The sequence below is a fragment of the Sorex fumeus genome, unplaced genomic scaffold (assembly GCF_029834395.1).
Source record: "Sorex fumeus unplaced genomic scaffold, SorFum_2.1 ptg000021l, whole genome shotgun sequence".
In the NCBI taxonomy this organism is placed as follows: Eukaryota; Metazoa; Chordata; class Mammalia; order Eulipotyphla; family Soricidae; genus Sorex; species Sorex fumeus.
The window spans coordinates 12,930,103-12,950,778 of NW_026606078.1; the positions used below are offsets into that span (position 1 = coordinate 12,930,103).

Consider the following 20,676-nt stretch of genomic DNA (forward strand, 5'->3'; position numbering starts at 1 on the left):
AGAGAAAAAGGATGAGCTTGATCCAACCTACGAAAAAGAATGATGCAAGCGCAAGGACTTTTGGAGAGGAAAGAATAGAGAAGTAATAGAGCGGCTGATGATTCCTTCTTTGACACACCAGATGTAGCCTCTCCGAGGCTACCACAAAAGAGGCTTCCAGGCATCCCTGGTCCTCACCCGCCTGCGGGGCATCCCCCAGGGCTGCAGCCCGTGTCTATTCCGGACACATCTGTCAGACACAAGGCTCACACGCACACACAACAGTGCCACCGATCGGGTACTAAAGTGAAACGGTACCAGAGAAACAAAGAAAGAGAAAGAGGCGCCTTAGCTTACCCCGCAGCTCAATCTGGCGTCCCTGGGGCAGGGTCTCGGAAATCTCCCTGGAAACTCCAAATGTTGGGATCAGAGTCCCCTGGCCCTGGGAGGGGCGGAGAGACCAGACAGACACAATTCCTGCAGGAGTACAAACAGGGTTTATTTAGACCAGCATGCTGGGGCTCCACAGCATACCCCAGAGTGGGCAGTGGCTGAGAGCCCCGAGCTTCTTCAAAGGAGGTCTTATATAGGCCTTCACTGGCCGTTACAGCAAGGCCTGCACATTTCATAGCAAATAGATTTGTAACAACATATACTTTCTTAACCAATCCATTTAAAAGTACCTCACTCCTTAGCCTATAGATTCAAAGATCAGCATTTACGTACATTGATTGCCAGCACAAGCAAGGTTATAGCCAGAATCATTAAGCCTTAGGTAATCTCCCTCTACCATCCACATTTTGAGTTATCCTTTACCCAAGACATCTGCAGGGGTCTTTGCTAAGACAATACATTCCCGGAATGGGCAATCTACCCACATCCTGAGTTATACTTTACCCAAGTCTGCAGGGTGCTTTACTGAGACAATACATTTCAGGAACAGTAAATACACCTGAATCCTGTCACACTTGGTTTAGAAAGAAGTTATGCCCTGTTCACATTCCAAGTCCCACCCCCCCACCCCCCCCAGGTGCAAAGCAGCCAAGCAGTTTTACAGAAAGCAATGTTTCAAGTTAGCTGAAGCACACAAAAATTTGATGCCCTAATATGGATTCTTTCAAACTCTCAAGATTAAATAGTCGAAGGGCTGGAGCGATAGCACAGCGGTAGGGCGTTCGCCTTACAAGCGGCCAACATGGCCGACCCGAGTTCGATTCCTCCGCCCCTCTCGGAGAGCCCGGCAAGCTACCGAGAGTATTCGATATGCCAGACACAGTAACAACAAAGTCTCCAATGGAGACGTTACTGGGCCCGCTCGAGCAAATCGACGATCAACGGGAGGGCCTTTATCTTTATCTTATCTTTAATTTCAATGTTTTTTCTTAAGGGTCTGGAGTAGTGATACAGACATCCTCAGATCCAGAAAAATAATCCGTAACCTTGGCTTTTGTCTGAGTCAGTGTGCTAGCTCAGGAGATGTTACATAGGGCTTCCTGGTTTCTGCTAGATGATTCTGTACTTTAAACCATTTCCTGAATGTGGCCAACCCCAACTCTAATCTCTGGCATTTCATATGGTCTCTGATGTCAACAGGAGTGATCTTGTGCAGATCCCTGAGCACTAGTGAGTGTGGCTCAAAATCAAACAAAAAAATTTTTCATAACATTTGTAAAAGAAAATAACATATTTTTGAATATAAAAAATACAATACTAAATACTCAAATAATTTTCAAAAGAATTAAATTTATATACCTATAACTTTATTTTTGTTTGGATTTGGGGGCAGTACTGACCATGTGCTTGGAAGTCATCTCTGGAAGGCTCAAAGAACATGCAATTCTGAAGAATTTACCAATCTTTCTGGCATGAAAAGAATGGATATAACCCATTGAGCTAGATCTCTGACTAATCTATAACTTTAAATGTTAAAACAAATGTTCTAAATTACATTTCAAAAATCCCGGTGGTAGGCAATTATATTGATAAAGTGTATACATCCCACTCTACTGATTTCATCCAAAGAAACATCAAGTGTCATCTTTCAGAACATAAGGAGTAATTCCTGAGTGCACAGCTAGCAGTAACCCCTAAGCATTGCTGGGTGTGACAGCCAAAACAAAACAAAACAAAACAAAAAATCAAAACCCCAAAATCTAAAGTATCAGTGTCCTGTGGTAACGTCCTCAATTCACAATGTTGTTTGTAATTTTTCAGAGCAAATGATCATTTATTTTATAAGTATTTTTCAATGATTTTCTGAACTTTAATGATGACATAATATAATTGGAATGGAGCGATAGCACAGCGGTAGGGTGTTCGCCTTACAAGCGGCCAACATGGCCGACCCGAGTTCGATTCCTCCGCCCCTCTCGGAGAGCCCGGCAAGCTACCGAGAGTATTCGATATGCCAGACACAGTAACAACAAAGTCTCCAATGGAGACGTTACTGGGCCCGCTCGAGCAAATCGACGATCAACGGGAGGGCCTTTACCTTTACCTTTTAATGTTTAAATATTCCATCTGATTATGTTATATTTAATGTATTTTAATTTAGAGCAACACGTACACTGTATAAAATGGTTTTCAGTGATGTTATAAATACATAAAATATTCTTTTATTCCTTTCTCTTAATAAGAATGAACACTGTTAGTGATGCTATGTATGGAGGAAATATAATTGACTTTACCCGAATAACATTACCTGTGCATGCCTGGTAAATTCCTAAACCCTGTGATAAGCTTGTATACAAAAACAAAAAGAAAGAGAGTATATCCAAACTTAATGAGATGCCAGGTCCTAGGACACCAGTATTTAAGTGAAGGAATTGATCAAGACCTGGAATAACTTTGTTTATTTGAAAGTTTGCATGAAGAGTTGTTATTTTTCATCAACAATATAGAGACGGGGGTATGGAGCCACCAGCAGGTCAATCTGTACCTGTGAGGAGAGTTCGTCAGCAGCCTGATGGCACCTTCAGACTTCCAGGTACCCCAAAATTGCTGCTGTGCCTTTGGCCAGACCCCAAAAACTCAGGGCAAAGTTTACCAAGAAAGTCACTGTCACTGTCACTGTCCTCCCATTGTTCATTGATTTGCTCGAGCGGGCCCAGTAATGTCTCCATCATCAGACTTTTTCTTACTGTGTTTGGCATATCGAATACATCACAGGTAGCTTGCCAGGCTTTGCCATGCGGGCAAGATACTCTCGGCAGCTTGCCAGACTCTCCAAGAGGGGCGGAGGAATAGAACTTGGGTCGGCCATGTTGGCTGCATGCAAGGCAAACGCCCTACCCGCTGTGCTATCACTCCAGCCCCACCAAGAAAGTAAATAGCCAAAGGTTAGGTATGTGGGAAACACACCCACAAACCACCTCTGGCTCAGCTATATAATTGGAGGCATGGCCTCTCTGGTTCTTGATTGAACTGCTTAATGGCCATGATCCTAGAGACTCAGAAACAAATCTCGAAACCCAGTGGCTTTTCGCAGAAATGCGTCTAGTCCCTGTAGTAGGTTACTGGTGCTGGGCCAACCAGGTGGGAATAGGTTTCGTGGCTTGGCCTGTTCCCCCCTGTGGCCCAGTGGCCGCCATCCTTCAGAAGCCACTGGACAGTCAGGTTTGGGCCCCCAGTGATGAGACACACAGGGCCTCACAGGATGGGGGTGCAGTTGGTCCTGTCCTCCCCACCCCAACGAGACCCCAAGTCATCACCCACGAATGGCCTCTCTGGTTCCTGATCAAGCTGCTTAATGGCCACGATCTCAGAGACTCAGAAACAAATCTTGAAACCCAGTGGCTTTTGGCAGAAATGTGTCCAGACCCCACAGTATGTTACTGTTGCCGTGCCACCCCAGGGAGAAAAGGGTGTTTTCACTCCGCCTGGTGCCCTTTGTAGGCTCAATGGCCATCATCCTCCAGAGGCCATTGGACAGTCAGGCTTAGGCCCGCAGTGACGAAACTTGTTGGACCTCACGGGATGTGGGAGGAGCCGGGCCTGTCCTCCCCACCCCAACGAGACCCCAAAGTCATCGGCCAAGAATGGCCTCTCTGGCTCCTGATCAAGCTGCTAATGGCCTTGATCCCAGAGAATCAGAAACAAATCTCGAAACCCAGCAGCTTTTGGCAGAAATGCATCTGGACCCCGCAATAGGTTACTCTTGCCGGGCCATCCCAGGGGGGAAAGGGTGTTGTCCCTCCACCTGATCCCCCTTGGCGGCTCAGTGGCCGTCATTCTCCAGTGGCAATTGGACAGTCAGCTTTAGGCCTGCAGTGACAAGACATTTTGAGCCTCATGGTATGGGGGTAGAGCCGGGCCTGTCCTCCCCATCCCAATGAGACCCCAAGTCATCACCCATGAACGGCCTCTCTGGCTCCTAATCAAGCTGCTTAATGGCCATGGTCCTAGAGACGCAAAAACAAATCTTGAAACCCAGCGGCTTTTGGCAGAAATGCGTCCGGACCCTGCAGTAGGTTACTGTTGCCGGGACACCCCAGGGGGAAAGGGTGTTGTCCCTCTGCCCCCTTGGTGGCTCAGTGGCCATCATCCTCCAGAGGCCATTAGATAAGCAGGTCTGGGCCCGCAGTGACGAAACTTGTTGGGCCTCACAGAATGGGGGTGGAGCCGGTCCTGGTCTTCCTGTCCCAATGAGACCCCAAGCCATTGCCCAAAAACAGCCTCTCTGGCTCCTGATCAAGTTGCTCAACGGCCATGATCCCAGAGACTCAGGAGCAAATCTCGAAACCCAGTGACTTTTGGCAGAAATCCCTCCAGATTTAAGTGTTAAAGTTTCGGAATTTCAAAATCACGTGGCCCTACTGCAGCCACGCAATATCATATGTTATTCATAACCAGCAATAAAACACAAATTGTCTACTGTTGCCTTTTCAGCAGATCTGAGTGTTGGGGTAAAATCTCAAATAATAATGGAGGATCTGGTGTCGAAATATTGAATGTGATCAAAGTTGAGAGAGAGTAATGTGGAAATCATCTGCCCCATAGATAGCGGGAGGGTGTGGGATGGGGGTATACTGGGGTTTTTGGTGGTGGAGAATGGGCACTGGTGAAGGTGTGGGTGTTTCATTGTATGACCGAGACTTGGACCTGAAAGCTTTATAACTACTGTCACGGTGATTCAATAAATAAAATTATAAAAAATGGAAAAAAAGTAAGGTGGAGTTCATGCACAATTCAATCAGCTAATCAGTGGCTGAATAAATAGCAGTACTCCTAAATAAAAAAATACAATATAGAGATGACTTTGAACTAGATGACTTCATAAGAGGACCTACTGTACTCAGCAGCAAAAGATGAAGCTTAGTTCAGGGCTTATGTCTCACTTCCCCCCTTCCCTCTGTCACTGTGGAAATGGTTGCTGAACCACAGAGCACAAAAATACTCAGCCTTGTCTTCTTCCTTGGCTCCAGTGATGGTGAGGATTGCCTTGTTTCCAAGCAGGGAGCCAGAGAACCGGGCAGGAACATCTGGATTCCTATGACTGGTTTCACCTATTAGACCCCTGGGCTTCTGGTAGGGCTTCTGTTGAACCCAAACAGCATAATTACTAGTGGTGACAGTCCCAGTACTGGAGCCACAGGTGAGTGTAACTGTACCCCCAGGATTCGTGGACAGTAATGATTCTTGAATCATATTCTGAGAAGTGACCCCTGAAAACAGATATGACACCAAGGGCTTAGAATGAGATGATATAAAGGAGCAGAGCATCCGTTGCCAATTTCTCCCACCAACCCAGAGAGTCCCCCTGACCTGTGCAATGAGCCAGAAATGTGAGCAGGAGAGGTGCCCAGGCCATGGTCTAGACAACCCAATCCTATGATGTGCAGGCACCCTCGGCTCAGGAGCAGCCTCCAAGCTCTCCTTATACCTGCTTCCACCTGTAGAGGTGGGGCTGTCATGCAAATGAGTTCCTCAGGGTCAGTCAGCAGTGTGACCATGGCAGAGTTTCTGAGTTGTTTCAGCTCAGTGACATGCACTAGAGAGGGCCCCAGGGCCTAGGGCTGCATCTCATTGCAGAGCTTGCTCTGAGGGCATGGCACACTTCCCCCTATAGTGTTCACTGATGAGAAGATTCACTATTGCTTGTCTTTTTTTTTAGTTTCCAACCTTCTTTTCTCAGACCCGTAGTTGTTAGTTATGTCCCAAAGTAGCTAACTTCAGTGTCTGTGATTTCCCAAGAAGGAAGTCTGTGGAGGAGTTTTGAGAAGGAGTCTTCATGGATCATCACTTATTCCTTATCCTTATCCACTATTCTTAGCCCTTTTGAGCAGAGGATCAAAGCAACAGGATTCTTGTGTGTTAATTAAAGCTTGTTCTCCCCAAACTTGTAGAATAATATAGATACTTTGCCATACTGTTAATTGCTTATGTTTTGTATGTATGCTTTACCAGTTTAATTCTGTTTAGAATTTATATTTGAATAGTGTTTAGTTTTCATTTTTAAAAGTAAAGCAAACTAAACTATATAAAAAATCTCCTGTTGACAGGTGGCTATTCATATCTATTGCATCCTGTATGTCCTGTTTGAGCAACCTATCCCCACCTTAAGTGCTTGAGAATAGGTTGCTGTAAACCCCTGAAGTTGGATTACTTCTATTTGAAGAAGAAACAGGAACACTTTACCGGGTAGGGTTGCTTGGCTTGGTCGACCTCATAGAGCATCTCTTCAAGTTGCCTGTGTTGGTATCCATGCACCTGAATATCTTGACTTTTGAGAGTTCAGCAGAGACCATCAGGAAGTCCCACGTGGCTGCTCCCAATTATACTAATAGACACCTAGACACTTCAGGTCTCGAATCTACCGCTATAGAAAGGCTCAGACACACCAGTATAGGGCTTTGTGATTGTAAGATAACTCCTTTTCCACACTATCTAGTCCACTACATTTCTCCTTAGAAACATGACCCATCACCCCTTTTGTGGTCTCCTCATGGGACCTCAGGCAAATATTGATGCTCCACTGGGACATTTCAGACTTCCTTGTTTATTTAATGATTATAAATGAGCCTGTGTTTTTTCATTCAAAATGCTCTTAAATAAGGAAATTATCAAAGATAAGTTCATAGGCCCTTCTGTGCAGGACACCAGATTCTTCTTTGTTATTCATCATTTGTCAGAGATGAAGGAGTGTATCTCCAACATTAAAAATATTGTTTCAAGCAAATGTGAACTGAAAATATTTTGGTTTTAGTTATATCAATTAACAAGGAACCTGTGTTTTTAGTTGTTCCCCTGAATAATTCTGGGAAAATCTTTTGCAAGTAAGAATCAAGTGATGTCTAAACATTTAGGGGTGGGGAGACTCAAAGTTGTGTGCACACACATTAGTGGACAGAACATATTTTCACGTGTCACATGTCTTCTTTAAATAGTCAGTCTTCACTCAGAGCATGATTTTAGTATTAATAAAGGATTGCTAAAACAAAGTTGAGATTTATGGTCATTCTGTGGGAATCAGGAAGAGGTCCTGGATTTCTTGATATGATGGGATCCTTGACAGAGTTGATATGATTCAGGCAAGTTTAAGTATATTGAAAACTACTCTGGCTATCTTTGGAGTTTCTTTACTATTGATGGCATTGAACAGAGTGGCTGTGGGTTTCATAAAAGCAGTATATAAGAAGGCAGCTCGAGCTGACATGGTCACCCAGTCTGTCTAAAGAAAAGTTTAGAAGGCTAATTGAAATATCCTCAATATATGCTGCTGCGATCTATTCAACAGGGAGGAATGATTACAGAACTTAACCCATTGCTTAAGCTTTATAATAAAAGTGCAATGAAAACAATGCATTATGAAGCCTTCAGCAGAAAAATAGTAGATGAGTCAAGATGCTACATGTTTTCTTCCAATATCTCAAGGGATTTATCAACAAAGTGAAATTTCAGTTCTGAAAAGTGACCAGTTGTTTGGAAGATCAATGGCCCCATAGAGAGAGACTGTGGAAGACTTTGGAACAGTCACAGTAAGCGTAAATAATATTATTTATGTGTCTCCAGAATACCTTGATTTGCAAGGAGGTAAGTTGCATCTCGAGTCACAGTGAGTTATATAATTGGAGGCTTTATTTCTATAGAGAATTATAGAGAATAGAGATACCAGAGAGCAAACTCCATGGCTCAGTGCTAGAGTAAAAACAGATGTTCTACAACAATGGTGGAAGCCAAATCACCAGCAAATAGCCAATGAGTCAATATTAAGGGGGACAACTCCACAAATCCCTTCTCTAGGAGGTACCTGAAGCCTTAGGATGTATTTATGTGTTTGTTAGCATAGAGCATAGCCAGGGTGATAGCTGACAATTTATCTTATTATCCCCAGGCCCAATCAGCCTATTGTTTGTCATCTACAAGCTGTTCACTCGAGTCATCCTAAATAGGATTGGCAGAACACTACATAAAGGACAACTATGCAAGCAATTCGGGTTCTGCAAAGGATTCAGCACGATCGAACATATCCAGATGATAACCAAGCTCATTGAGGTTTCTCGGGAGTTCAAGATGCCGCTCTGTCTAACGTTCATTGATTTTAAGAAGGCCTTTGATTCTGTTGAGACAGAAGCAGTAATTGAAGCCCTAGCCAATCAGGGCATTCAAGCCCAATACATAAGGATCTTCCATTAATTGTATTATGGATTCACTACCAGGATCTCGCCATTCTACAAAGAAGTGATCATCCATGTCAAGATAGGGGTTCGGCAGGGTGATGCCATTTCACCGAAACTCTTCAGTGCCACCCTCGAGAACATCATGCGACAACTGGAATGAGAAGGAATGGGGTGAAGATAGATGGTTGGCAACTAAACCACCTCCGCTTTGCTGATGACATCGTTCTAATAACACCAAACATTAGCCAAGTGGCACAAATGCTAGCCAACTTCGACCGTGAGTGTGGAAAGGTCAGACTCCAGCTGAATCTCATGAAGACAATGTTTATGAGAAACAGTCTCGTTCCTGACATTCCATTCGCTCTCAACAGAACACCATCTCCGAATACAACAGTTAGGTGTACCTAGGTCAAGAAGTCAACATAACGAATGAACTGGCACCTGAGTTGTGCAGGAGGAAGAGAGCAGTTTGGAATGTCTTCAAGAATGTCAAAGAAATAGCTAAGAGAACGAAGAACCTCTGGCTCTGGGAACATCTCTTTGATTCCACTGTTCTTCCTGCATTAACATACGCCTCAGAGACCTGGGCCCTATGAAAACAGGATGAGAACGCTATTTGGGTCTCCTAAAGAGGAATTGAAAGAGCTATGCTTGGAGTATCACATTTTACTCAAATGAGAAAAAGAATCCCGAGTTCCGACATGCGTCAAAGGTCAAGAATCAGGGACACTGTCTCGATTGCCAAGGCGTCAAAAATCAGAGGGGCTGGACACATAATGAGATTTGGAGACAACCCTGGAGTAGAGACACTACCGACTGGATTCCATGGGACGTCAAAAGACCATGTGGCCGCCCACCTACAAGATGGTCAGACTTCTTCATCAAGACCCTGAACAATTGGTTTGAGGCTGTTCATATTCCAAGAACGAACAGAAGCCATTGGGCTACACTAGCACGTGACAGAGATGAATGGAGACGTTACTGGTACTCCCTCGATTGAATTGATGAGTAACGGGAAGTCAAGTGATCAAGTGATCAAATGATCCCAAGTGTAGGCAGGTAGAGATCAAGTTGGTGGAGATGGATTTAGAATTTGGTGGGAACTCGTCCAACCCGGGTTCAATTCTTCCGCCCGCATGGCAAAGCCTGGTAAGCTACCCGTGTTGTATTCGATATGCCAAACACAGTAACAAGTCTCACAATGGAGATGTTACTGGGCCGCTCGAGCAAATCAGTGAACAACGGGAGGACAGTGCTAAGTGCTGAACAAACTCCACTGTTGACTACTCATAAGAAAAATCTCATCTCTGCATCAAGTCCTTTGTTAAGCAGATCACATGTTGTATCCATGCCCATACTGATTACTGGGACTATATTCATCCACAGTGATTCCTGTCCTTCAAGGTCTAGAGCAGCATTATTTAATCACCACTCAATGAACCTGTCCACAGGTAAGGAAAGGCTGAATCCACCATTCTACCATCATGGTAGTAAATGGAAAGTACTGACAGGCGATAGGTCTGCTTGCAGCAGAGGTGCTAGTTCAGAGGTGTTAAAAAGTTTGTGAAACACTGATCTAGAATACTAAAGTAAATGCAACTTCTAAAAGACTTAAATAATGTGATAGGGGATGGAGCTATAGTACAGTGGGTGAGGGATTTACCTTAGATGTAGTCAACCTCCATTTCATCCCTAGAACCCCATATAGTCCCCAGAGCAATGCCAAGAGTAACCCCTGAGAATAACCTGATATGATGCTCTGCTCTCCCTGCAAAAGCCCAAAAAATATGCTAGCTGTAGACTTCAAGAATCTCTTCACTGTATCCCCATTGTTATTGCTCTTGAGTATGCTGCTGACTGACATCTTAAGTGTGTATCTCCTAAATCTCTTCCTGTCTTTTATTTTTGGCTTTTTTGGGTCACACCTGGTGATGCACAGGGGTTCCTCCTGGCGCTGCACTCAGGAGTTACTCCTGGCAGTGCTCAGGGAGCCATATGGTATTCTGGGAATGGAACCACAATCAGCCACATGCAAGGCAAACTCTCTATCCACTGTGCTATCTCTCCAGCCCCAATATCTCTTCCTGTCTTAACCCTCTAAAAAGACCTGGGTAGAAAAACCTTCAGATCAGAATCGGACCAAAGATGAGTGATTACTGATAACTTGAAGTGGCTGGGAAAGCATGAACCATAGAGCTGCCTAAGGAGAGGGAAGCTAAAGAGCTCACTCTCATCCCTCAGCTGAGAATTTATGCTACTCTCCTATAGAGACCTCTCTACTGTTTTGATATCATTCCTTCATTGACACTATACCTATAATGAAGACATGTTCAGGAGTGTCTGCAAATAAGGCCATCTCAACATTATGGATAAATATCCTTAGCCTATTCCTTTAGCCTACAAATTCCACATAAAACCTAAAAAGCAAGCCAATAGAATACAGCGGACCAACTCAACACATAGCAGTTTTAAATACAATGAGGAAACACAGAAATGTGAAACAAATAATGGGCAAAATGAAATCTCAGAAAAAGAATGAGAAGCAACTGAATCTCCCCAGGTTGGACAGGTCTATGGTCTGAAAACTATGGGGCATTCTTGTAATGGGATGGGAGATTCCTCTTTCTGATGTAACATACAGCAGCCCCAGTCACATCCCACAGTTCCTGGCATAGAAACAGACAAACACCCCAAGTAGTCTTGAGAAGAACAAGAAGCTGAGTCCTCAGTGCCTTCTTGGATGAGGGGCAAGCAGAATCTTCTTTTTGCCTGAAGGTCCAGCAGCCCCCAGATACACTAGGCTCTCTCTGACATGGAGTTGGCCAAGCTCCCCAGCTAAACCTCATCAAAACACAAATAGTTCTAGTTCTATAGCTCCCAGAGGTCTTGGCCACAAACACCTCCAAATTTCAAAGTACCGTCAGCCCAGTAGGACCACAGAAAATCTGATGGTAAAGTTGCCCAGAAGAACACCAAGCTCCATGAGCAAAACCAATAATACAAGAGAATAATACTCATCCTGTGACTGGGCCCCCAGTCCAGTAAAGACTCAGACCATAACTTCAGTAACACCATTGTGAGATATAACAATTATCACAAGTTGATTTTATTGATCTATTTTTGATAATTTCATTTCTCTTTGCGTTGGAGTTCCTGCCATCGCAGCTCCTCAGCCTCCTATGAGAACACTCCAAGGAATCGGAGAGGCAAAAACTTGGATACTGAGACCAAAGACTGGCAACAGACTGAAGCCAGGGACCTAATGTTTCTGGGAGAAAAATATAAATTAATTAAAGATTAATAATTTATCATTGGCCGTGCTTGGGACCAATGAAACCTTTGCTGTATGAAACCTTTAAATGAGTATAGGCTTTGTTCCTGAGAGAACTTAGAGACTCTGGGTACATATTTCACCAGAAACTACACAGCCCATGTAACCCACAGTTTTCCTTTTCATTAGTTTTCCCTTTCATCTTCCCTTACCATATGCTCTAGTCCTGCACATACTGCATTTCTTTTGTTTCTATATAATCATTTTCTTACCTTCAATAAACATATCCTTTTGCTGTCAATCAGTAGTCTGTGTCTGTGATAATCAGTCACAAGTAGCATTGGAATTGGCTCCTTATTTCAGGTCATCAGTGCTGAGGGTCAGCACACTTATTACAACACTTTTCTGTTGTAATAAGTAATAGGAAGGAAATTTGTTTGTGCCTGCTAAGAAGGCAGGCTTGGGTGATGGATGGGAAATTGGAGACACTGATGGAGAGAAAGACACACAGATGGTGGGAATGGTGTTGAAAACTGAATGCCTGAAGTAACTATATTATGAACAACTTGGTAAATCATGAGTCGTAATTAAGAATAAAGTTTTAAATTAAAAAATCAGTGAAAATTCAAGTAATATTTCAAATGTAACAGAACTGAGTAAAACTTAACTCTAAATGCCTAGAGGTTTACAACAACTATATAGTTTCTTATTCATAGACCCACGGTTAAAAAAAAATAAGTTTATGTACTGGTTCCTTATCTGAATGTGTCACTGTGTCAAGCACTACTGTATACCAGCCAACAGTAGTATTCAGCCTCATCCTCTGACTGGGCCCCCGAGATTGTGAGGGCAGCTTTGTTCCCAAGGATGGAGCCTGAGAACCGGCTGGAGTCCAGAAATGCTTTTGGCTTGTGTGGTAAAGCAATGTTCTAGGAGCTTGACCAGACTTTTGCTGGAACCAGTATGAATCGTGACCATCACTGACTGCTCCAGTGCTGGAATCACATGTGAGAGGGACTGTCCCTCCCGGGCTCATAGTCAGTGAAGGCTCCTGAGTCCAGCCTGTGAACTGGACCCTGAAATAGAAGCAGAAGCATGTCAGGAATGAAGATTGAAGTCAGAGAAATCATCCAGAGGTTGGTCACTGAAATCTCCACGAACCTAGGCAGTGTGTAAGGAGGAGAAAAACAAGGTGGAGGAGAGGACTCCTGCTCATGGTGCAGACCTGTTGGCACATCTTCAGTCTGGACATGCTGCATCAGTGCCCCCTGTTGGCATGATAATGTTAAGTATATTTTAATTATTCAGAACAAAAGTTTTTTTTTTTTTTTTTTTTTTTTTTGCTTTTTGGGTCACACCAAGCGATGCTCAGGGGTTATTCCTGGCTCTGCACTCAGGAATTACTCCTGGCAGTGCTTGGGGGACCATATGGGATGCCGGGGATCGAACCCATGTCTGCCGCGTGCAAGGCAAACGCCCTACCCGATGTGCTATCGCTCCAGCCCCGAGCAAAGAATTTTTTTAAAGTTTTTTTTCAGTCTTTTAAAAGAACCTTTATTTGCTATGTAAAATCAAATTCTTAAATTTAGCTTTTTAAAAAAAAAGACATTCAAAATATTGCTGGGATTCAACTCAGCCTTCAAATACTCCCAAGTACCATCATTATGATCCATCTTTGCTAATTCCTGTTGGTACTTCTTTATTTCTGTTCAATATCCTCCTCAAAGTTTCAATTCTGCCTAAGTGTATACCTTTCCTTGCAACATTTAGCAATTATCATTTACAAAGTTTCCTCTTTCTTTGTATTCATAAGTCATTTTATTTCTGAAATCTTTTTAATGGGTCTTGGGTGTCTGTCAAGGAGCCAGAATGTTTATTGCTTAAAAATCTTTGTCTTGGGCTTCTGTGCATATGTTACCTGCCCTGCATGTGGCTAGTCAGGTTTTAATCCCCAGTTTCTCATATGGTCCCCCAAGATTTCTAGGAGTGATCCCGGAGCACACAGCCAGGAGTAAGCCCTGAGTACTATAGGTGAAAAAAAGTTTTACAGGGTATTCTGGGACTGCATACAGTACAAATATTAGAGCTGGAAATTTTAATCACAAGCACAGGAAAAATTTTATTCATTTTCCCTTGTGTTTGTGATGGAGATTTTTTTCTGTGACAATTTTACAAATGCTAATAAAACAGAATTTTTATAGACTTCTTATATATGCATATATTTTTACCTATAATTTGGTATTATTGATAAATGCTACAACCTAGATTATCTGATTGCGCCTATAATAACTAAGAATTTACATCAATACTATGATTCTAACAAATAGCAGACTTCATACATATTTAACAAGGTTTTGTTTTTGTTAGGGAAATTAGATTTTTTTTTTATTTGTTCAGGATGAGAACGCTATTCGGGTCTCTCAAAGAGGAATCGAAAGAACTATGCTTGGAATATCACGATTCACTCAAATGAGAGATAGAATCCGGAGTTCTGATCTTCGTCAACGCTCAAGAATCAGGGACGCTGTCTCATTTGCCAAGACATCAAAAATCAGATGGGCTGGACACGTAATGAGGTTTACAGACAACCGCTGGACTAGAGCCATTACTAATTGGATTCCATGGGACATCAAAAGATCACGTGGACGCCCACCTATAAGATGGTCAGACTTCTTTGTCAAGACCCTAAATGATCGGTTTGAGGCTCTGCATGTTCCTAGAACGAACAGATACCATTGGGCTACGCTAGCACGCAACCGGGATGAATGGAGACGTTACTGGCACCCGCTCGAATAAATCGATGAATAACGGGGATTAAGTGATTAAGTGATTGTTTTTGTTATAAGGTCACACCCAGCAATGGTAAGGGTTTACTCCTGGTAATGCACTCAGGGATCACTCCTGGGAGGGCTAAGGTGGCCAAATGGGATACCAGCAATTGAACCCAGGTCAGCCGTATGCAAGGTAAGCACCCTATGAGCTGTACTATTGCTCCAGCCCATTATTTAACAAAGATGTCCTTCTTATGACATTGTTTTGCCTGTACATGGAATTCAAGTAAACATATTACATTTTTTTCTTATTCCTCGTTCAAATCTTGTAAGCCCAGTTAGTTTACATTTTCTCTGCTATTCTTAATTTTGTGATTTTGAAAACTACTGTATGATATTTTACAGAATATACAGAATATGACCATTTCTGATATTTTCTCCTGTTTACATTAATATTTTGGGTTTAGGTGTACAACAGTGAAGCAGGCAGGTAGATAGGAAAGGGTCCCCATGGAAACAGAATTTCAAGGATGTAATAAAACCAATAGGCCAAGGCTGCAAAAAATCTACCTTGCAGACACAGGAACGGCTCTTGGTGCCAAGCCAAGAGACCCAAAGAAAGCTGGACCCTCTTAGAGAACCTCCAGGAGGAACAAAGACCAAGAGAGGAATTTCAAAGAGAAACATCAACCAATCCTAGCTCTTTCCCCTTGGCTACCACCCTACTGATGGACTTTCACTTAGCTAGAAAACCCCACGTGAGGCAGCTTGGGGAGAACCCTATAAAAGTTACCCTTAACTAAGGACACACATATGCTGCCCAAACCCATGTGCTGCTTATTTCCACATGACCAACCACTAGCATATTTGTTGCCTGCATCTCCGCTCTTGATATGTGTAGTGGACTCAATCCACCTTTGGAACAGCCCTCCTTTTCTCTTGAGCATGTTACTTTCCCTCCCCCTTTCTCCCTCCTTCCATTCCTCAAAGCCTTAAAATAAAATCTTATTTGTACTTCTCAGCTGGTCACCTCCTGAAAATCTTTTCTGTAGGAAGGACAAAGACCTGAAACGCCTGGGTGAGACCCAGTCCTAGGGCAATTCCTCGCTCCAGCCTGAACCCATAGCTTCCTGAGAAACTAAGTGGTGGGCAATAAATACCTTTAAGGCCCAACTGTTAGATTATATGGTAAGAAAATATTTTCATTAGTAAGAACTTGGTACAATTCATCAAAAACATATAAAATAGATGTGTGTGTGTGTTTTAGATTATAGCACTGTAGCACTATCCTCCCATTGTTCATCGATTTGCTCGAGCAGGCACCAATAACGTCGCACAACAAACTGTGAGACTTGTTGTTACTGTTTTTTGGCATATCGAATACATCCCGGGTAGCTTGCCAGGCTTTGGTGTGTGGGCGAGATACTCTTGGTAGCTTGCTGGGCTCTGTGAGATGGGCAGAGGAATTGAACCTGGGTCGGCTGTGTGCAAGGCAAATGCCTTACCTGCCGTGCTAATGCTCCAACCTTTTTTTGTAGATTATTAATATCAATTATCTTTATCACATGATGATAAGATTTTTCAGGTAATCAACTTATGTGAGTTTTAGAAAATTATTTACTTCTACTAATAGTTTGTTTTTCTTTTGATGAACAAATAATGGACATGGAATAGTTTATAATACTCCACTTTATCCTTTTATGTTTTATTTTGGGGTCACACTTGACAGCGCTGTGGGCTTATTCCTGGCTCTGTACCGAAGGATCATTTCTGGCAATGTTCACAAAACCGTCTAGGGTGCCAAGGATCGAACCCTATTTGACTGTGTGCAAAGCAAGTGCCCTACCTATTGTATCACGCTGGCCCCATTTGCAATTGATTAGTGTTGATTCGTCCCTTCCTTATGGACTCAAGTTGTTTCCTTTGTTATTACCTTGCTATAGTAATTTTATTGATTTTATGATAAGGTCAAAAGATTCAATTTAATTGCCTTCTTCAGAAAATGGTGGATTGTTGTTGAGGTGGCAGTAGTGATGGTGGTGCTGGAATCATTATTGTTTATACTATTATGACTATCACTACTACAACCACCACTATGACTACTACTAATTCTACTGCTTCTACTACTAGTACTACTACTACCATTGCTGTTGCTATTTCTGTTGTTATGGATTGGACATTTACACCAGGGCACTGATATTTTGCCCAGATAAAACTTTGTTCAAAATGTTTCGAAAAAGATAATTAGATGAAAGAGGACAAGCTGCTCACATCAATATTTTAACACCAGAGAAGCTGCTTCATTCTGTGCAGAAGGTGAAATATGAGCTTCAAACTTCAGATAATAATAGTATAAGAGTGAGATTCAGAATCCTGGGGTACTTGGTGTGTCCCAGGGAATAAGCAGCTGCTGAACTCTTTAAGAAGCTCAAGATCAGAAGACACTTTGCAGCCAGAGAGGACTCAGAAGCTAAGTCTCTATCAACAAACAAGCACACATAGCCAGCCCTCATCGGACAAGGAAATTACAGATCATGAGACCCTGCAGTCAGGAACTGACTCATTAGAACCCCAAGACTCCAGATGCTCCTAGTTGAAACAGCACAGGATGAACATAAGGTAAGGATACTTGGCCTGAGACCTGGTCACTGAAGGTCCTTAAACATTCTGGCCTTGCACCCTGCTGTGACCCAAGTTGCTCTTATAATCTGAAGTTTATTGGAAAGCACAATTTTTCTAAATTTTATTATTAAAAATCTGCCATATCAACAATGCTAATGTCTAGAGACGTTTTAACATTAGATTATTGAAAAGCAAAACCTTTATTCTACTTAAATAAGCAATGTCTAAAATCAGAAGTGTTAAAAAAAAAAGTGCCCAAAATGGATTTGGTGTGTATTCTTTGTATTCCATTCGATTTCTTTTAGGTTATGATTCTTCCCTGCCCTATCTATGGGGAAGGTAATAAGGAAGAAACGATTTGATTCTGTGGTTCCCCATTTTCTCAGTAGCAAGAATGTTTGAAGTCTTCCTCCCCCTTTATGACTCTAATTGTATGAATTCATCTTATTACATCTAAGAGTTTTTACTCATAAAAGAAATATTCTCAGAAAAATGTCCTCTTATGTATTGGTGCATGCCTTGCAGGCAGCAGACCCGTGTTTGATCCCCAACACCTCAAATGATCCCTGAGCACTGGGATAGGATTTAACCTTGTACACAGTCAAGTGTGCCTCTCCCCCCGCAATGGACTTTAGAGTATTCAAGACTCTTACATTATCTCCAGTTCACCATATCATTCTCCTTACCCCCACTCCCTACTTTCTTGGCATTCTCAGTTACATAATCCTGAGCCAAAGATTTTCTTTGGTGGCACTTTCAACAGACACTCTTAGAACTAACTGCATAATGTAGAAGTAGAGGTATTTTTCAAATATCACTGTTCATAAAAATCACACTTATATTTCTTCCAAGGGCTGGAGCAATAGCACAGTGGTAGGGCGTTTGCCTTACAAGTGGCCAATATGGCCGACCCGAGTTCGATTCCTCTGCCCCTCTCGGAGAGCCGGGCAAGCTACCGAGAGTGTTTCGCCCGCACGGCAGAGCCTGGCAAGCTACACATGACGTATTCAATATGCCAAACACAGTAACAACAAGTCTCATGGCGGAGACGTTACTGGGCCCGCTCGAGCAAATTGATGAACAACGGGAGGACCGTGATACCGTGATATTTCTTCCAAACTGGAGTGCTGGTTGAAATAGATCTTTGCACACCAACAGAAGTTTCTGACTCAACAGGCTAAGTTATGGGAATTACATTTCCACTAAGTTCCCAGTAACACTCCCATTGCAATGCTAAAGGAAATAATTTCAGCTGCTTGTGTAGTTAATGAAATCAATATGACAGTACTGTTTGAATAGGAAGACACTAGCAGGTGGGCTGGGTCTCTGAGTCTCACTGTGGGCTACATAATTTTAAGTTGTTTCTCCTCACCATCATTATAGGCAGGAGAGGAGAGAGTGAACAGGATAAAGAGTCACCTTAGAAAAATGGAGAAACACTGAAGAGAAAGGATGAAGCATATTGATGAACCCCCACATTAAGATATAGCTGCCTCCACTTCCCTGTGTGTTATCATTTTGTCTTTTCTCTTTCCTCCTTCAAATGATGAGACCTTGTAAACACCTGAAAAATTTGGTTGCACTTCTTCCTGGTCTCACATCATAGTGTAAGTGCTACGGCCCATGTGCAGCTTACAGTGATACTCAGCATCATCCTTTGTAAGAGCCCTCATGATGCTGAGGGCAAAATTTTTTCCAGAGATGGATCAAGAGAAGTGATTGGGGATCACAGAGGGTCTATTAGTTATGTTGTACATAACACAGGGAATATGGCCTGGTGTATACTGGTACCAACTTGGGTAGTTACCTGCAGAGACTGACCCTGTGTTGAGGCCACAAGTAATGGTGGCAGTCCCTCCTGTAAGTAGGGAGCCTCCTGATGGCTCCTGGGTCACCACGGTGTGGGAATGCACCCCTGAAGATGACAGGAGAGAAACAATCACATAAGATGATGGCTGTCCTGCATCCCTGCCTCATGGCTACCTCGCCTTCTCCCCACCAAGATGGTAGAGTCCTTTCTTCTGACTTGACCGATAGGAGAGGAGACTGAGCAGAAGAATCATGCAGGCCATGGTGGGAAAATCACATGACATGATCTCCTCAGCCTCCTGGGTTGATGTGTGGAGTCCTTGGTTCTTTTCATGCATTTCGGACTCATCAGAGGAAGCAGGGCTTCATGTGAATAAGAGTTCTTATTCTCCACCAGCTCAGTGTCACCACGATGCCCCCTGGAGGAAATCTCGAGAGTAAGAAGGTGCAACCTCACACAGAGAAGAGTCAGCACAATGATTAAGACACTGAGAGACAGTCCCACATCAGTTTCCCCTGTACCCATGACATTGCTGCTGTATTTATTCTCTAAAAGGTTTTGGCTATGCAAGATTTTACCTTGCCCCCCCCCCAATACACACCCTCTCCAGCCCAGTCATTGAGTCTCCATTCCTAACTGCATATTATTTTGAGCACTCTGACCTCCTTCTCTGGGAATGGTAGCAAATCTTCCTCCTGTGTTTGTCCATTAGGAAATCACAGAGATCATATATGTGAAGAGACAGGGCATAATTCTGGACATAATTCTGAACCTTATTCAGAAGTAATGATGGGGGTATTTAGAGTACAGGTTGGACACCCCAAGCTTCACTGTGCGGTTTGAGCAGATATCTCCCTTTGCTCTAACATGTCATGATTACACGAGACAACTTTAATGTACCAGCAGATTTGAGGTAATTATTTAAATACGTAATCATTAAGTTATGGCATTCATCTTAATAGCAGATATAAGAAAACTGGAAAATAATTCCCATTTTCAGAAAAAGTAATGGCATATTAAAGTGCTAATATATATGAATTATGGAGCATTCCATAATTCTTGCTCCAATAAAAATCTCTGGAGATGATGAAATAGACAGGTTGGAGGGTAACAGGTTCACAGTCAGGAAGATAAAAGGATGGTAACAGTTTGTGATAATAACATCAAATTTGTTTTATTACATTGAAAAATAATGGAATTTGACTTATATTTTTAGTTTTTTGGCCACACCTTGTTGTCTTCAAGGGTGATCCTACTGGCCTATACTCAGAAATTGCTCCTGGCAGTGCTGCGGAATTATATGTGGTGCCGGGGATTGAACAAGTTCAATCATGTGCAAGGCAAGCAATGTTACTTCTGTACTAACTCTTTGGCCCCCAATTTGATATTTTTAATTACAATATTTCACTTAATCGCACTTAACTTCCCGTTAGTTGTCGATTTGCTTGAGCAGGCGCCAGTAACGTCTCCATTTGTCCCTATCGCGTGCTAGTGTAGCCCAATGGCATCTGTTCGCTCTGGGAACATGAAGAGCCTCAAATCGATCGTTCATGATCTTCACGAAGAAGTCTGACCATCTGGTAGGTGGGCAGCCACGCGGTCTTT

At 42.8% G+C, this 20,676-nt stretch overlaps 1 protein-coding gene across 1 annotated transcript in view; it reads right to left on the bottom strand.

Annotated features, from left to right (window-relative positions):
* The window catches only part of LOC130022889 (immunoglobulin lambda-1 light chain-like), a 60,646-nt gene that overhangs the window by 17,038 nt on the left and 22,932 nt on the right, over positions 1-20,676 (bottom strand). The window contains exons 7-8 of the mRNA XM_056113604.1: positions 7,561-7,648; positions 5,352-5,642 (exon numbers count right to left, since the gene is read on the bottom strand). Coding sequence (XP_055969579.1) covers positions 5,352-5,642; positions 7,561-7,648 — 379 coding nt within the window. The remainder of the gene's footprint in view (positions 1-5,351; positions 5,643-7,560; positions 7,649-20,676) is intronic.